At 49.8% G+C, this 18,796-nt stretch overlaps 1 protein-coding gene across 2 annotated transcripts in view; it reads left to right on the top strand.

Moving 5' to 3' along the window:
* The window catches only part of tnrc6ba (trinucleotide repeat containing adaptor 6Ba), a 41,841-nt gene extending 28,755 nt beyond the window's left edge, over nt 1–13,086 (top strand). For both annotated transcript variants that reach the window (XM_056297269.1, XM_056297268.1), the window contains 11 exons: nt 1,178–1,348; nt 1,983–2,084; nt 2,516–2,726; nt 2,925–3,092; nt 5,256–5,402; nt 6,126–6,269; nt 7,767–7,859; nt 7,971–8,177; nt 8,426–8,493; nt 11,019–11,158; nt 12,231–13,086. In XM_056297269.1, coding sequence (XP_056153244.1) covers nt 1,178–1,348; nt 1,983–2,084; nt 2,516–2,726; nt 2,925–3,092; nt 5,256–5,402; nt 6,126–6,269; nt 7,767–7,859; nt 7,971–8,177; nt 8,426–8,493; nt 11,019–11,158; nt 12,231–12,768 — 1,989 coding nt within the window. In that variant the 3' untranslated portion in view covers nt 12,769–13,086. The remainder of the gene's footprint in view (nt 1–1,177; nt 1,349–1,982; nt 2,085–2,515; nt 2,727–2,924; nt 3,093–5,255; nt 5,403–6,125; nt 6,270–7,766; nt 7,860–7,970; nt 8,178–8,425; nt 8,494–11,018; nt 11,159–12,230) is intronic.
* Nucleotides 13,087–18,796: the final 5,710 nt, after the last annotated feature.

Raw genomic sequence — 18,796 nt, 5'->3', positions numbered from 1 at the left:
GAGGGGATGGAGCAGCGACCAGGACTGCTGGGAAGAGTGGGGTAATTGGCCGGATACAATTGGGGAGAAAAGGGGGGGGGGAACATAAAAAAAACAAAGCAAAACAGGACAGTTTATGTGAAGGAGCCACATTCCATGAAGACGATGTCCAACAGGCTGCCAGAGTCAAGCAGCAGCAAAGAAAGGAGAGAGTCCCCACCTAAAAGGCTTTCCCACATTCCACGTCCACCACCTCACATCAGTGCCCACACTGCAAGCAAGTTTGTGGTTCCAGAATTGGCCTCTTTAGCCACTTGAAGATCCACAATAGGGACCCTCCAGGAGGATCATCATACTCGACCTGGAGCGATCGCCGATGAATAATGTGCAGATCCCCTGCGACCAGTCGATTGGTTGAGAATTAGCCACAATTTCAGTCAACCAAGATTTTTTTTTTTTTTTTTGCTTGAATACAGCCCCAATAAAAAGTGTTGAACGGAAAGATATGCCAGAAGTCTAACATTTAGCTTCATATGTTTGTGTAGTTCACACTTCATCCCAACTGGGAATCTGTGCAGTCAGACTTTTTCATGTGAAAAACATTTCCATATATTACTCTGATTAGCTTTTAAAACATTAAGTTCTGTAGTTATCCTGATGAACCTTTGTTTGTACATACCACAGTGATAGTCCATGTCAGCGTGTGTACCCAAGTCCCATTAAACGTCATGCACATTTATATGTAGTAAATGGTTGTACCTGTGTACCCGTGTCTGACTGTTTGGATGGATGAACGTCTATTTCTAAGTATGTATGAAGGTTGATCTGATGTGATGAACTTTTATTGTACAAATTTCCTCAAGCAGGAAAAAATATCTATGAGGTAGAAAATGACGGACTTTCCAGTGCAACATTGATTATGCTCCCCTCTTGTTTCTAGATGACAGTTCGGTGACGCTCCTTTTTTCTAGGAATTGGCAGCAGTTTCTCTGTCACTCCCCAGTTGATTTGTCAGTCAACTGTTAACCATCAGGTAACACGTCCGATTAAATAAACACATCCAGCACGGAGAGAAACTCAAAGACCTCGCCATGGTGCACAATGGTTCATGTGGTCACTAGAGGTTACAGCATCGGGGGGGAGACGGATTCCAGGTTCCTATGGTTACCAGTGTGCCCTCTGTTTGGTTTGTGTCCAGGTGCCAGGCTCCATGCTGAAGCAGATGGCCCCTCCCAGTGGGAACATCGGGGGTGTTGGGGGAGTGGGCGGGGTCACAGGGGTCGGGGGAGGTGTGTTTCCCCCACAGCTGTCGCCCCAACACATCGCCATGCTGAGCAGCATCTACCCACCGCACATCCAGTTCCAACTGGTGAGGAGTGACGTTTAATTTTATAAATGCATCTCTGTAAGGGCTAACAATAATCCAGAATATGGGCATCCGGGTGGCATGGCGGTCTATTCCGTTGCCTACCAACACAGGAATCACCGGATCGAATCCACGTGTCACCGCCGGCTTGGTCGGGCGTCCCTACAGACACAATTGGCCGTGTCTGCAGGTGGGAAGCTGGATGCAGGTGTGTGTCCTGGTCGCTGCACTAGCGCCTCCTCTGGTCGGTCGGGGTGCCTGTTCGGGGGAAAGGGGGAACTGGGGGGAATAGCGTGATCCTGCCACGAGCTATGTCCCCCTGGTGAAACTCCTCATTGGTGACTCCACATGTATCAGAGGAGATATGTGGTAGTCTGCAGCCCTCCCAGCGGGATCGGCAGAGGGGGCATAGCAGCAACCAGGACATCTCGGGAGAATAGGGTGATTGGCCGATTACAATTGGGGAGAAAAGGGGGAGGGGTTTGGACCACCCCCCCAGAATATAACATCTACCCAGAATATAACATTACTCCTGAATGAAATAACTGGTGGTCGTTTTTCTTGTCTCTATTGAACTCTTGCTCTCTGTTGTTCTTTCTGTGTCTTTCTTGTTCTTTCTTTCTTTTCCTTCCTTCAGGCTTGTCAGCTTCTTCTGCAACAGCAGCCTCAACAGCAGCAGCTGCTGCAAAACCAGAGGAAGTTTACACAGAATGTCCGGCAGCAAGCTGACCCCCAGCAGGTACACACAACACACACACACACACACACACACACACACACTTGCTGTTAATTAGTATTGGGCATTGCCTTGGGTCTGCATGGTGGCTGTGGTAACAAGAAGGTCGCTCTCTTTTCCTTTGCTCAAATATGTTTTTGTGTACATTTATACACTTCACATTTACATGAAGGCAACCAAGAAACAACCACGGTCTTTGAATGTTGGCCACTGATCTGTGTCCTTGCCCGAGGGCACCAAGGTGGTGGGTGAGAGGAGCATAAAGCTTCCCTCGTTCACCGTCAAGGAGTTAAAATGGCGACTGTCCAGTCACTAGAATCGTTGTCTTAACAACCTGGCAACTGCCTCACCCAGCTGAAATGGGATCTTTGGTTTACATGAGGTAAGTGAATGTTTCTCACTCCCTGCTAATATCCTCCACCCCACCCCCCCAGCTGGCCCGGATCATGGCAGTCCTCCAGCAGCAGAGGCAGCAGCAGGCCGGGGGTCTTGGGGGACTCGGGGGCAGCTCTAAACTCTCTCCCTCCCACTTTGCTGGAGGAGCTGGAGGGGTTCCTAAACTGCCCGGAGCCGACTCCCTGCCTCACCCTGGCCTAGGTGGACCAATGGCCGACCTGCACCAGAAAACCCACAGTGGGTACTCTGGTGAGTATCTGGCCCTATACAGACTCATTCACTACACATTCAGTACAATCCAAAAGAGTTCATGACCAATTGTGTGTGCTAATACAAATCAAATGTCAAAATTTAAGAAAAAAATACAGCAAAACAATTTAAAGCACCTATGTATGTGTCTCGTTTCACTTTCATTTTCATTCTCACTAACTTGTCCTCTCTGGACAGGGTTCACTTCTGGAATCAACCTGTCAGGTCTGGACCTAGGGGGCTCTGTGATGGGAGGTCCCGGAGGTATGAAGGACCTGGGGGTACAACAGTCCCGCTTTAAGTGGATGATGGATGGACATTCTCCTCCAGACCCCTCCCCTCCTGAGAGCACACTCCACAAAAATGGTTAGATATCTATTAAAGCGGCAATCCGCGACTTTTCTCCATTAATAAGTCGTTCCTTTGAAAGGTGATGGTGATGTGGTGATTGTGTTGAACAGGCAGTCAATCATCCAGTAGAACAGTGTTGTGATGTACACTGATGAGCCAAAACATTGACCACTCACAGGTGAACCGATTAAAGTTGATCCCAGGACTCCGCAGTCTACACCCATCTACAGATCAATTCAATTTATTGTCATTGAATTAATGACAATAAATTGAATTGAATTGTGCCAACTCTTTCAAGAATGAGGATGTGCACATCCTTGATGGGGAGGAACAATGGTTTGAATGGGGAGTCAGACGTTTCTCTCAATAAACCTTGTGTCCACATGAACTGATTCAACTTTCTGTGAATAAAGTTGATCATCTCCAAGCAAGGGCACATGTCAAGGTCTGGGTAGATTAGATGATAAGCGAACAATTAGTTGTCATAGTCAGCGTGTTTGATGTAGGGGATGAGATGAGCATGTTTGACAAGGGCCAAATTCTTATGGCCATACGACTGGGTCAGAGCATCTCTGAAATTGCAAGGCCTTTGGGATGCTCCCAGTCAGCAGTGGTGAGTACCTACCAACACTGGTCTGAGGAGGGACAAACCGGCAGCAGGGTGTTGGGCGCCCAAGGTTTATTGGTGTGTGAGAGCAATGAAGGCTATCCAGTCTGGTCCGAACTGACAGAAGGTTTCCTGTGGCACAAGTCACAGAAAATTTTAATGGCGGTCACAAAAGGAATGTGTCAGAACACAGTGCATCGCACTCTTCTGCATATGGGGCTGCGTAGCTGCAGACCGGTCAGAGTGCCCATAATGACCAATGTCCACCGTCAGCACGCAAACATCGGAACAGGACCATGGAGCAGTGGAAGAAGGTCAGCTGGTCCGATGAGTCCTGTTTTCTTTTAGATCACGTAGTGGGCCGTGTACGTGTGCACCATTTACCTGGGAATGTGATGGCACCAGGATGCACTGTGGGAAGATGACAACCTGATGGTGGGAGTGTGATGCTTTGGGTAATGTTCTGCTGGGAAACTCTAGGTTAATCTGGACATCAGTTTGACATGTGCCATCTATCTAAACATCGTTGTAGACCAGGTACATCCCCTCCATGGCAGTGGTATTCTCTGATGGCAGTGGCCTCTTTGAGCAGGATAATGCGCCTTGCCACACTGCACACATTGTTTAGGAATTGTTTGAGGAACATGATGAAGTTTTCAAGGTATTGCCCTGGCCTCCAAACTCCCCAGCTCTCAGATGCTCACAGATGCTCAATCGTCCGATTGAGCATCTGTGGGATGTGCTGGACCAACAAGTCCGATCCACAGCGGTTCCATCTCGCAGTTTTACAGAACTTGAAGGATCTTGTGCTAATGTTTTGGTGCCAGATACCACAGGACACCTTCAGGGGTCTTGCGGAGTCCATGCCTCGGTGGGTCGGTGCTGTTTTGGGGGCACATGGAGAACCAACAGCATATTAGGCAGGTGGTCATAATGTTTTGGCTCATCAGTGTAGTTGGATATAGGAGGAAGAGAAAAATAGACCTGTTGACACTGATTTTCTGGGACTACAAAAAAGATGTAGCAGCCATTGTGGCTGGTGTGCCATCAGCTCAGCAGTAAACAGCTCCCACCTTTGTAAAAAGGGGTCCTGGGACCAAAGCTAACACAGACAGTCTAATATATTACAAACTATATGGGAACATTGTTGTACAGTAATATTTATTGTCACGGGCACATCAGCATCACATTTTTCTCATCTTTTTTTCCTGGTGGAGTTGTTTACAACACGTACGGGTTTACCGCTGCACCAGTCTTCTGCCTACCCGGTCAAAAAATTTCAGCGGTATACGGAGACTGGAGAGTGTCTCCAACCATGGTAAAGATGACTGGTAGTATTATGGAGCCTGACTACATTATACACATGGAGGAAATAGTCAGTCAGGTGTAGTCAGAGGGTGTTAGGCCATGCTCCTCGCTGTGCTAAAATCAAAGTTAAGCAAAGTTTCTCAAATGCCAAATATAAACTACACTGTGGCTTCCAGTTTGGCTTGACTAATCACAACTGATGACCACAGTTGTCCACCTGATGATGTAATATGTTCTTCCCCTCCTTCCAATCTCTCTCCTAGGTCCCATTACCCCCATGAAGATGCCCGGGGGCTCACCTTACTCTCAGTACGACATGCTGGGGGAGGAGGGGCTGGGCGACACCTGGCATCGTAACCCCGGAAACAAGATGGCTTCCAAGGCTTCCACCACTCCCAGCTGGCCTCCTGGTGAGTGGATCAAGGGAAGCTGGATGAAGTCAGGACATGTAGCAGCGGACGTGTTAGACAGATCAGCTCGGGGCAAACTGTGTTTACAGTGAGGGTTTGTAAAGAGCCACAGTGCTGCTAAAGGGGGCCAAGGAAGAGCTTAATCTTTGAGAGAATTTAGAGAAAATCCATCTTGTGTTGAGCCTAAATCCATTTGGGTTCACTATTCTAGAAAGATGGGGAGGAATACAGAGGGAATAAGTCTCTTCAAGAGTTTTTTTTAATAGTCAAAGAAAGGTTTAGGGTTGTTGTTTTTTTAAAAGCAGCCGCACAGTGAAGTTTTTGAGAGGGAAAAAGTGAAATCTGAGGTTTCATCTTAATGACAGACACTACTGGTGGATGAAATCTCATGAATGCCGTGCAAATATGATGTCCACATTCCAGTAATAAATCTGCTAACATTGCGCCTCCTGCTGGTGGAACTCTGCTATAGGTTTGTAATCCCGAATGCTTAAATGTTCAAATACATTGGTCCATATACGACGTACATATATCTAATAAAATCATGTATTTTACTGCCCTTTCTGGTCAGAGATGAGATAGGCTTAGCGCTCAGCTTAGCCCATAGGATGATGTCACTCTTTTAAGGGTTGACTCAAGTTTATACTGTTATTTTCTGTTTACCTTGACAAACCGCCCCTAGCTTTACTGTGCACACCTTTTATCCTCTCTCTCTTTTCTCAGAGTTCCAGCCCGGCGTGCCCTGGAAGGGAATCAGCCGTGTTGACCCCGAGTCTGACCCCTACATGACCCCAGGGAGCATGATGGGAAACTCGGGGTCCCCAAGCCTCAACGACACAGAACACCAGTTGCTACAAGATAACACAGGTAAGGACAAGAGAGAATTAGATCCTGTGTGTCAGATCTAGAAACCACCTCTTTTCCTCCTTTCTCTGGTCTGAGGCTGTTGGTGCCACAACACTTATAGTTTAGCTACAGACACCATTTTTTCATCAGGACTGATCAATTTTCTTTGCTAGTTTAGACATTTCGCCTGCAGAAGATTTGCAAGCTTGAGGGAGTCTTATCTTTTTACATTGTAAGACGTTGGCGAAGAGCCGACGTGTTTCTCTAAATGCTCTCCCTATTCTTGTTATATGCTTTTGGGATACCACATGACTTGTAGCTTGACAGGAGCACTCTTGCCATTCAAATGGTAAATGGACTGCATTTACGTAGCGCTTTTTTAGTCCACCTCACATTCACCCATTCACACACACATTCATACACTGATAATAATAAGTATAATAATAATACGTTTTATTTGTGGGCGCCTTTCAGAGCACTCAAGGACACCTTACAAAAAAAAACAAGCTGCACTGTATCAGACAGCATAAAATCAAAACAAAGCAGGATAGACAATGAAAGGTTAACACAACAGATAAGTATCAAGTCATCATCTGCACAGAACTCGATGAAGCAAGGATCAGACTGAATATGCCAGTTTGAAAAGGTGCTTTTTGAGATGGGATGTGAAGGTTGAAAGACACAATTGGCCGTGTCTGGGGGTGAGAAGCCGTATGTGTCCTGGTCGCTGCACTAGTGCCTCCTCTGGTTGGTTGGGACGCCTGTTCGGGGGGGGGGGGTTGGGTGGAATAGTGTGATCCTCCCACGTGCTATGTCCCCCTGGCGAAACTCCTCACTGTCAGGTGAAAAGAAGCGGCTGGCAACTCCGCACATATCGGAGGAAGCATGTGGTAGTCTGCAGCCCTCCCCAGATCGGCAGAGGGGGTGGGGCAGCAACCGGGACGGCTTGGAAGAGTGGGGTGATTGGATGGGTACAACTGGGGAGAAAAGGGGGGGCGAATCATGGCGATAAAAACTCCACTGATCACTTGTAGTGAGGAATGTAGAATTTTCCTGAATCTTCTCGCTGGGCTTCAGCACAGGCCAAAGAGGTGGTCATTAAGAATTAAAAACTAGGATGCTGCATCTTCTCAAAAGCTGGAAGCTCACAGTCTGCTCAGTCCTGTGCATCGTGACGTGATTCTCTGTTAAGTAGTTTCTGTTGCTTTTATGCTGTTTTTCTTAATTTTTGGGGGGTTTTTTTCTTCTCTTTTTTTTTCTAAGCCCCTACAATATTTTTTCATCTTACTCAACACTTGGTTCTGTGTTTTTATTTATTGTCATTTGCTTTATTTCTGTCTCATCACTTAAAATTTTATCTCAGACTTCATTACATCAAACTACTAAACTGGATGGTGTCTCGACTTCTGTGTTGGTTTACGTGGACGTGTGGTCAGAATCCACTGATCTGTCATTTTGACGTGTGACGTGACCAAGGTGTGACAGTGAACGTTGTCTTCCTGTTTGTCGTGTTCTCAGATTCCACCCCTCCCTTGAACACCTTGCTGCCTTCACCAGGTGCCTGGCCCTACAGTGCCTCAGACAGCCCCCTCAGCAACGCACACAACACTGGTACATACAGACACACACACACACTGACCTCATTTAGCTCAGAGCCATAGAGTTCTAGTCCCGTTCGTATTCCTGCTCATGTGTTCTTATTTCTTTCCCGGACCACTCCAGCAAAGTACACAGAATACAAGCCCAGCTGGCCTCCAGAACCCATTGGACACAACAAGCCCTGGAGAGCCAGCCGCGGGAGCAGCCAAACCCAGCTGCCCCGCCCACCGCCAGGGTTAGCCAGTCAGAAGCAGCCATCGCCATCCCCTTGGTCAGGGGGAATCCCACGATTGGCTGCCAGGGGATGGGGCGGCGGCTCGAGCACTACTGGTAATGCCTCGACATGTTCCTTGTGTTGTTCTCAGATGAAAGCTTGTTTTTTGTTTTTTTCTCCTCGCCTTCATGTTGATGATGTGTTCGCAGGAGGTGAAGAATGCCTTGTTCAAAGGGCTCCTCGTAGCCTGGAGTCCATTTCTGTTTGCTCTGGCTGAACAGCTTCAGCTAAAGTGGCGGGGAAAGTTGTCCATCATTTGTGTTTGGTGGGAATGTGGAACTGATCTCACTCTCTCTCGCTTCAGGCTCTACCTGGAGTGATGGCAGCTCCCGGGGAAGCTGCTGGTTGGTGCTCAGCAATCTGACGCCACAGGTACCCATGCACACACACACACCAGCATTCCCATCTTAGAAAACATGGAAAGTTATAAACTAGTTATCCGATCATGGAAAACACCTGGAAAATGATAAAACTGATCAGATGTCCTGGAATTATTGTTGAGGTCATGGAAAATTGTCGAAGTTTGGTTATAAAATCAAATTTTTGTCTGCTGAGATGGAATATTTTCAGCTGTGAGTTTGTGTTGAGATGTGACATCAGTGTGTGCAGTCTGGACGGTGTGTTCAGTCACACAGAGACTGTCGAGACTTCCAGCAACACCTGGCATGGATATCCAAGATAAAGTCATGGAAAATTATTTCTTAAAAGGGGTGCAAACCCAGAGACACACACACACACACACAGTCACTTTCTCACAGTAACGTCACAAGATTACAGCCCTGCCCCTAGTTTTGGAGCACCCTCTACTGGGAAGTGACCCCTCAGAACGGAGCTACAAGCGGCAGGGTTTGAAATCTTTACCTAGGAAGTGTTATGTCATCGCCATCATCGTTACGTCTGCTGCTCGTAATTTCATCAGTGGCCTGTTGTGCTCAGGAGTCCCTGGCTGGAACATTACAACATGGTTATAACATTATAGAACTGTGATGGCCCTATACATTCTATATTAAAGCCTGTTGCTTGCTACCATTATCAACTATTATAGTGACGAATCTGACTCTTTTTGGTTTTTTTTGGATTTCCCCCCTTTTTCTCCCCAATTGTACCTGACCAATTACCCCGCTTTTCTGAGCCGTCCTGGTTGCTGCCCCTCTGCCGATCCGGGGAGGGCTGCAGACTACCACATGTCTACTCCCATTCATGTGGAGTCACCGGCCGCTTCTTTTCACCTGACAGTGAGGAGTTTCACCAGGGGGACGTATCGTGTGGGAGGATCACGCTATTACCCCCAGTTCCCCCTACTATCTGAACAGACGCCCCGACCAACCAGAGGAGGTGCTAGTGCAGCAACCAAGACACATACCCACACGTGGACACGGCCAATTTGTCTGTAGGGACGCCCGACCAAGCCGGAAGTAACACGGGGATTCGAACCGCCGATCCCCCTGTTGGTAGGCAACAGAATAGACTGCTATACTACCCGGACGCCTCCTGAGGTTCTTATTTTTGAAGCAAAAGAGACTGGAAATGTTCTCTGACTGTAGAGTTTTAGATCTCAGTCACAAAATGAATAAAAAAGCTAATGACTAGACCGCTACGCCACCCAGATGCCCAAATCTGACCAAATATGCAGGATGGAACAAGATGGATGAATCTGTTGACAGTAGCCAGGAAGCATGTGTACACATCAGCTGTTTCAGTGCACCGTGGAGTCCTGCCCCTAGAGCTTTCTACCCCGCACTGATATCAGAATGAGCAGGGAAGTGCAGAAAATTTGCTGCTGGATGATTTTTCATACACAGGACATGGAAACAACTGTACTGTCCCCAGTGTTGTTTCATTTATAATTTATTTCTGATTTTTCCCTTTTTTCTCCCAATTTAGTGGCCAATCGATCCCTATTTTAATTCAAACACCCACCCTCGTACTGCACACGTTCGCCAACTGCATCTCTCCGGCCGGCAGTCTCGAAGGAGACCGCCTCCCCACTTTCGTGACAAGGCGACTCCAGGCCGAATCACTTGTTTTTTCCGACACACATAGAGACGCAGGGGAGCCGACTCCACCCCCCTCCCGAAGACAGCGTTGCCAATGATCGCTGCTTCATCGAGTCCGGCCATAGTCGGATCTGACGAGACCGGGGCGCAAACCCCAGTCCCCAGTGGGCAACTGCATCGACACAAAGCCGATGCTTAGACCGCTACACCACCGCGGACTACCTGTCCCCAGTGTTGTGTACATGAAGTACTGTTGTCGGAGAACAGCCACTTTCCTGAAATGCTTGTTATAGCGACCCTGTTGCGTATTCCTTTGCATCTGCTCTGCAACGAAGCTATTCCAGCGGATGTTAAGCATTTTGCATGATTAGTTGCAGCAACACACACATTTATGGGCTTCTTTCCCCACGCCTGTAGCCACGTTCCATGTTACACTGCCTCGTTCTGCAAAGCATTTTGGGAATTTTCTTCTAAAACGCTCCGTTTGGAGGGCCATTTGGGGTGCTGGTTGACCACTATCCCTCGATCCCCAACACAAACGGGACGCCCTACCCTATGCCTCTGCCTGGAACGGAGGGGCAGGGCTAAGTGGGGGAACTGGGATTGGGCCTACATTGTCTTGGTTTGGCTTCTCTCTGAAATGACCGCTGAGTGAAATGGCAGTCGTTTCAAAAAGAAAATGTTAATCAAAATACTTCACTGAAAAATTAGCATTAAACTGAGTAAATGACACATTTCAGCTGGCACGATTTTTTATTTTTTTGCTTAAACTTATCGATCCCTGTCCTAACGTGACCCCATATGAAAACACTGATTGTACACACACTGAACCACACCCAACTGTCTCCTCTGTATTTGACTTGATCAGCCCACCACCTTCCATCTTGTCTCTCCCTGTAGATCGACGGTTCCACCCTGAGGACCATCTGCATGCAGCACGGCCCCCTGTTGACCTTTCACCTCGGCCTGACCCAGGGCACCGCTCTGATTCGCTACAGCTCCAAACAAGAAGCAGCTAAGGCCCAGAGCGCACTCCACATGTATGACTCAAACTGTGTTTTGTGATGGATGGAGGCTTCCATATTTCACTGTAGTGACATTTTTTACAGCGGTGTCAGTCTTAGCTGGTTTCTGCACACTGCATGGTTCTGAAAAATGCCGATAGTTGGGTCAGAGAGTGGGGAGGTGCTGAACTCCTGTCCAGTATCAATAGAAATCATTGGCTAGAACTCATATAGACATATCCACATCTCTTGGCCTTCCGTATTAGTAGTGAATCCTCTGACATGTTGTGTGGTGACTCAGAGTTTGGGAGAACCTCGGTGTGGGCTCGACTGGTTTTGACCCAGGGTTGTGATGTCATTAGATACCAGTGACTTCGGGTGGTCGGACAGTGACAGCTCTTTGACATTTTTGCTGATTGATTAGCACACTTGGGTTTTTTATTCATAAAAACTAGCGCTGGGGGGCGTCCGGGTGGCGTGGCGGTCTGTTCCGTTGCCTACCAACACAGGGAATCGGCAGTTTGAATCCCCGTGTTACCTCCGGCTTGGTTGAGTGTCCCTACAGACACAATTGGCCGTGTCTGCGGGTGGGAAGCCGGATGTGGGCATGTGTCCTGGTCGCTGCACTAGCACCTCCTCCGGTTGGTTGGGGTGCCTGTTCAGGGGGGAGGGGGAACTGGGGGGAATAGCGTGATCCTCCCACGCGCTACGTCCCCCTGGTGAAACTCCTGTCAGGTGAAAAGAAGGGGCTGGCGACTCCACATGTATCAGAGGAGGCTTGTGGTAGTCTGCAGCCCTCCCCGGATCAGCAGAGGGGGTGGGGCAGTGACCGGGGCAGCTTGGAAGAGTGGGGCAATTGGCCCGATACAATTAAGGAGAAAAAGGGGGGGGGGGTAAAAAAAAAAAAACTAGTGCGGGTGTGATAGTGTGTGGCCTTGTGTGGGGATGACGGTACATGTATTAACATGTGTTGATGGTGCTGTGTTAATGTTAACACAGTACACGCTGGGGAAAGCCGTCCACAAACAGGCGTGTTGTTGTTGTTGTTGTTGTTGTTGTTTTCACCCTGCCAGTGACTCGACTAACTGACTGTGTTTGTCTTCACCAGGTGCGTTCTGGGTAATACCACCATACTGGCAGAGTTTGTGAGTGAGGAGGACGTGGCCCGCTACATTGCACATTCCCAGGCTGGAGGCGGGGGGACTTCCGCGGGGTCAGCGGGCTCAACCGCCTCCGCCAATGGTAACGGAGGGAGCGGCGAGCGTGGAGCAGGAGTTTCCGCCGTCGACGGAGGCTCCACGGTGTCCGGTTCAGGAAACGGAGCACCCGGGCCGTCCAGCTCTGGCTGGCAAAGCCTGGACATCACCGGCAGCGCCCCTGACCCAACCGTCAGCCAGGGGCCCGGCCTGGGCATTTTCGCCCAGTGGAGCAGCAACGGGGCTGGGGTAGGGGGAGTGACAGGAGTGGGCGGGGGTGTTGGAGGCATGGATGCCGGGAGGCAGGGTCTGTGGGGGGGGATGGGAGGAGCGGGGTACCCCAGCAGCAGCCTGTGGGGGGCGCCAGCACTGGATGATGCTCATCAGATGGGGAGCCCTGCCGCGCTGCTGCCAGGAGACCTCCTGGGTGGAGGAGCTGACTCCATCTGACAGGCTGAATGACTGACTGACAGACACGCATACAAACACAAACACACACACACACACACTGAAAAAGGTTCAACCAATATTTTAACATGCGTCCACTCTGTATTTATTCATACACACACACACACACACATACACACACACACACACACACACACATGAATTACCAACTACACTGGTCACAGACATGCAGATACGCTGTCTGTCTCCACACACACACACACACACACACACACAAACAGACACACACACACACATGAATTACCAACTACACTGGTCACAGACATGCAGATACACTGTCTGTCTCCACACACACACACACACACACACGAATTACCAACTACACTGGTCACAGACATGCAGATACACTGTCTGTCTCCACACACACACACACACACACACACACACACACACACACACACACACACACACATGAATTACCAACTACACTGGTGGTCACAGACATGCAGATACACTGTCTGTCTACACACACACACACACACACACACAAACTGAGCATATGCACATGGTATCCTCTCACACCTACTTTTATCCGTTCTACCTTTAAATGAAGACAACAACAAAACTTGAAGAAGAAGAAGAAGAAGAAGAAGAAGAAGGCGAAACTCAAGCAGACTCTTTCAGAACTCAACTGGACGGCTCTTACCCGCTCTCCGCTCCGACTCGCATGTGTCCAGACCGGCTCGGCCGGGGTCCGACATGAACAAGTTCAGCTCCCGCTGTTTTTAGTGTGCCACCGTTTTCTTTTGTAATTTACTATGTGACGGTTTAAATCTCAGAATTCAGACTTGCGGACTGAGCCCTCGGAGAACCGACCGGCGCGCCCGAGAGCTCTCAGATGTCGGAGAGCCCGGCGGCGGGAGGAGGTCTGAAGTGTGCGTGTGTGCGTGTGGCGTGTGTGTGTGTGCGCGTGATGATGGGCGGGGCTTCAGTTTCACGCTACTGAGTCATAAACCAGGACCGTCAGCAGTGTAACGCTGTGTCAGTGAGCCTCCCCGGTGTCCGAGGATCTTTTGCTAGGTACCGACACCCCTACCCCACCCCCCCCCCCTTGGCAGAGATGCGGCATCGAACCAGGGTTAAAAAAAACAAAACACACAAACAAACAACAACAAAAAAAACGACTTTGGCCCAAACTTGCACTCGGCACGGCTCTGGGTTTGGTGACGCCTCTCGCCGGACTCTTCCCGTTTTCCCCGCCCGGAACCACACTACCGCCGCCGACCGTCTGCGACACGGACCCTCGACAGGACGGCGAAAACGTTACAGCGGTGGCCTCGGGTAGCGAACCCGCCCGTCGGCCACTGCGCCCCCCCTCCCCTCCCCTCCCCGGCGACGGCGTCGGAACTGCACCGCGTCACCAGTTACAAATGCTCTTACACGCGACGGCGCGGTCGGCCCCTCGCGCGTGCGTACGTCAAGCTCTTTGCTATTGTTTGAAACAAAAAGAGGAAACGCGGACCGTCGCCGAGACCTGCAGGGGTCCGTTGTTTTCTCTTGCCCTTCGGACACTGACCTCATGTCCGATGAGCTCGTCTGTCTGTCTGTCTGTCTGTCTGTCTGTCTGTCTGTCTGTCTGTCTGTCGTGTACAGTGGAAGTCGGAGACTTATTGGCACTAATTCATTTGTCTTTTAAGTTGTGTGTTTTTTTTTAAGCAGCATCTTTCTTCCCCTTTCGTGTGTGCTGCTCCAGATGCAATAAGAGTGATTTTATTGTGGAGGAGGAACGGCGCCGCGGGGCCCACCGCACCCCGGGGGCCCACCGGGGCCACCGCACCCCGGGGGGGCCGCCGCGCCCCGCCCACGCCGAGCTGGAACAGTGTTTCACAAACACGCTAAAGACCCCCCACCACCACACCCCACCACCACCCCCCCCCTTTGTATTTCGGTTTTTCTTGTTTTTGTCTCTTCATTTTTGTGTAGCTGTGTTTTTTGTTTTTTTTTGTGTATCATTTTAAATTAAGTTAGTCTTTATTATCACTCCTGGTCGGGATCTTTTTGTTTATGTTTCAAAGATGAAATTAATTTAAAGCAGAAAAGATCAAGGTAATAAAGGTTGAATTGCAGCATCCGCTTGTGTGAGTCTTTTTTTTTTTTTTTTTTTACCCTCGTTTGGACTCGAAACCCGGATTCTAACCACACGCTCGGTCTCTCCATCGTCTGGTGTCTCCCTTCGTCTGGTCTCTCGTCCTTCGTCTGGTCTCTGCTCCTCCGTCTGGTCTCTCGTCCTTCGTCTGGTCTCTCGTCCTTCATCTGGTCTCTCATCCTTCATCTGGTCTCTGCTCCTCCGTCTGGTCTCTCGTCCTTCGTCTGGTCTCTGCTCCTCCGTCTGGTCTCTCGTCCTTCGTCTGGTCTCTGCTCCTCCGTCTGGTCTCTCGTCCTTCATCTGGTCTCTGCTCCTCCGTCTGGTCTCTCGTCCTTCATCTGGTCTCTCGTCCTCCGTCTGGTCTCTCGTCCTTCGTCTGGTCTCTGCTCCTCCGTCTGGTCTCTCGTCCTTCATCAGGTCTCTGCTCCTCTGTCTGGTCTCTCGTCCTCCGTCTGGTCTCTCGTCCTTCGTCTGGTCTCTGCTCCTCCGTCTGGTCTCTCGTCCTTCATCTGGTCTCTCGTCCTCCGTCTTGTCTCTCGTCCTTCGTCTGGTCTCTCGTCCTTCATCTGGTCTTTGCTCCTCCATCTGGTCTCTCGTCCCTTCATCTGGTCTCTCATCCTTCGTCTGGTCTCTCGTCCTTCATCTGGTCTCGTTCTCCGTCTGGTCTCTCGTCCTTCATCTGGTCTCTCGTCCTTCATCTGGTCTCGTTCTCCGTCTGGTCTCTCGTCCTTCATCTGGTCTCTCGTCCTCCGTCTTGTCTCTCGTCCTTCGTCTGGTCTCTCATCCTTCATCTGGTCTCTGCTCCTCCGTCTGGTCTCTCGTCCTTCGTCTGGTCTCTCGTCCTTCATCTGGTCTCTGCTCCTCCGTCTGGTCTCTCGTCCCTTCATCTGGTCTCTCATCCTTCGTCTGGTCTCTCGTCCTTCATCTGGTCTCGTTCTCCGTCTGGTCTCTCGTCCTTCATCTGGTCTCTCGTCCTCCGTCTTGTCTCTCATCTTTCATCTGGTCTCTCGTCCTTCATCTGGTCTCTGCTCCTCCGTCTGGTCTCTTGTCCTTCGTCTGGTCTCTCATCCTTCATCTGGTCTCTCATTCTTCGTCTGGTCTCTCGTCCTTCGTCTGGTCTCTCGTCCTTCATCTGGTCTCTCGTTCTTCGTCTGGTCTCTCGTCCTTCGTCTGGTCTCTCGTCCTTCGTCTGGTCTCTCGTCCTTCGTCTGGTCTCTCATCCTTCGTCTGGTCTCTCATCCTTCATCTGGTCTCTCATCCTTAGTCTGGTCTCTCCCCCGTCTGGTCTCTGGTCTCTCCTCTGTCTGGTCTGTCTTCCTTCGTCCAGGCTGAACGCCTCAAACAACGTCACCTCCTCATCCAGAGGAAGTCAATCCAACAAGCAGGTTTTTTTTTTGATTCCCCCCCTATTGTACCCAACGAATCGCCCCACTCTTCCAGGCCGTCCCGGTCGCTGCTCCGCCCCCTCTGCTGATCCGGGGAGGGCTGCAGACTACCACATGCCTCCTCCATACATGTGGAGTCACCAGCCGCTTCTTTTCACCTGACGGTGAGGAGTCTCACCAGGGGGACGTAGCGCGTGGGAGGATCACGCTACTCCCTCCAGTTCCCTCGGCCCCGAGTGACCAGAGGAGGCGCTAGTGCAGCAACCAGGACATTCACCCACATCCGGCTTCCCACCCGCAGACACGGCCAATTGTGTCTGTAGGGACGCCCGACCAAGCCGGAGGTAACGCGGGGATTCGAACCGGCGACCCCCATGTTGGTAAGCAGCAGAATGGGCCGCCACGCCACCCGGACACCCAACAAGCAAGTTGTTTCCGTCACCGTCGTGCAAACAGTAAAAACTGCAGGTCTTGAAAGTGGTGTGGTGTCAGTGGGTTACGCCACAGAGATGACGCACAGACCCGCCACCGTGCTTCTGTCCAGAAGCCCAAACACAATGTCGTGCTGGGAATGTAGCATCTTTACAAGTGTGCAGCCGATGTAATGCTCATTACGTCACGTCGTACTGCTTTGATATGATTACTATGTAGCAAATGTACCAGTACGTGGCCCAGTGGTTAGCACTCGCCTCACAGCAAGAGGGTCATGGGTTCGAACCCCAGGCCGTCCCAGGTCCTTTCTGTGTGGAGTTTGCATGTTCTCCCTGTGTCTCCGTGGGTTTCCTCCCACCATCAAAAAGACATGCATGATAGGGTTAATACTCCTGCCTGTGCCCCTGAGCAAGGCAGTGGAAAGAAGAACTGGAGTTGGTCCCCTGGGCGCTGCGGCCGCCCACTGCTGCTGTACAATAGGATGGGTTACATGCAGAGAACACATTCGTTGTAGGAACACAATGCCAAATAAAGTGGCTTTGTTTCTACTGTTAGCGGCCAGTTCTCATTACGCCGTGCAGTCCTGTAGTCATGAATGACTGCTTACACCCCACACAGCCCCCCCTCCCCCTCCGGTTAGTTCCATAGGTGTCAATAAAAAAACCTTTGTTACATAAAACATGTCTCCAGTTCGTATCACCTGTTGCCCTGTGTAATCCGGCTCTTCTAAAGGTGAGTCCGCTCTCATCCCATGGCTCTTACAATATTCCCGTTAGGAGTAGGCCACGATTTGATACCCACTACCCTTTGCATTATGGGTCTTCAACTGTCTGGCCAGATAATTTGATTCCAGTCCACTGTAGTGATTCCAGTCCAACCAAGCCCCTTATTCCAGTAGTTTTTGCTCTTTTAAATGCCCAGTCCCTGTCACAGAAATCTTTCATTCTCAGTGATTCAATGACTTCCCTCAACCTTGACTTTGTATTTCTTATTGAGACCTGGGGAGTGCGCCCCTCTCGTGGAGCTCTGTCCACCCAGCTATGATTTTCTGGATGCACCCGGGTTAACAGGTCGTGGTGGGGGTGTAGTAGCTGCTTTTAAGAACCACTACACTTGCAGGGGTGGGCAATCTTATCCAGAAAGGGCCGTGTAGGGTGAAGGTTTTTGTTCCAACCAAGCAGTTACACACTTGATCCCACTAATCCACCAGTAGAGTCTTTGCTGAGGAACTTGATCAGGAGACACAGGTGTGTAACTGCTTGGTCGGGACAAAAACCTGCACCCACACTGGCCCTTTCTGAGTAAGACTGCCCACCCCTGTCCTAGGGCGGCTGAGTGGCGTAGCAGTCTATTAGTAGTTGTAGTAGTAGTCAGGGGCGTCGTAGTGGGGGAAACGGGGAAGGACCTACAGGGCCCAGAAAGGGGGGGGCTCAGGAAGCCTGGAATTAAAAGTTTGTTTGCACATTTTTATTTCTAACTAATTAGTGTCATAACTTCAATTAAAATTGGCTCAATACATCGGTTGAGGGACTTCCAAGAAAATAATGGAGGCTCTCAGAGGCCCCTCTCACCCCTCTCTGAGGCCCCTCTCACCCCTTACAAAAGGTGCAAAATGGTTTAGTCCGCCCCTCACGAGCGTCTCTCAATGCAGCCCATCTAGTCCTGTCGCGAGTGACTGCTGACACAAGTACGAGCACAGAGTCACGTCTTTCCCAAAGAAAGCAAAATCTGGGTTCCAGAAAAGAAAAGAAAAAGAAAAGGGAGGGAAGGCAACATGAGGGAAAACTTTTGAGTAATTTCTTCCAGAAGAAAAGTGAACTAGGAGCTTTTAAAAGAAAGGTGGCTAGCTAACTAGCTAAAGAGGAAAGCTATGATAGCTAGCTATTTAAAGAGGAAAGCTATGATAGCTAACTATCTAAAGAGGAAAGCTGTGATAGCTAACTAGCTAAAGAGGAAAGCTATGATAGCTAGCTAGCTATCTAAAGAGGAAAGCTGTGATAGATAACTAGCTAAAGAGGAAAGCTATGATAGATAACTAGCTAAAGAGGAAAGCTATGATAGCTAACTATTTAAAGAGGAAAGCTATGATAGCTAACTAAAGAGGAAA

The sequence above is a fragment of the Lampris incognitus genome, chromosome 17 (assembly GCF_029633865.1).
Source record: "Lampris incognitus isolate fLamInc1 chromosome 17, fLamInc1.hap2, whole genome shotgun sequence".
Taxonomy (NCBI): Eukaryota; Metazoa; Chordata; class Actinopteri; order Lampriformes; family Lampridae; genus Lampris; species Lampris incognitus.
Note: the sequence above shows the minus strand (reverse complement) of the source record. Positions and strands in the feature narration are given on the sequence as shown.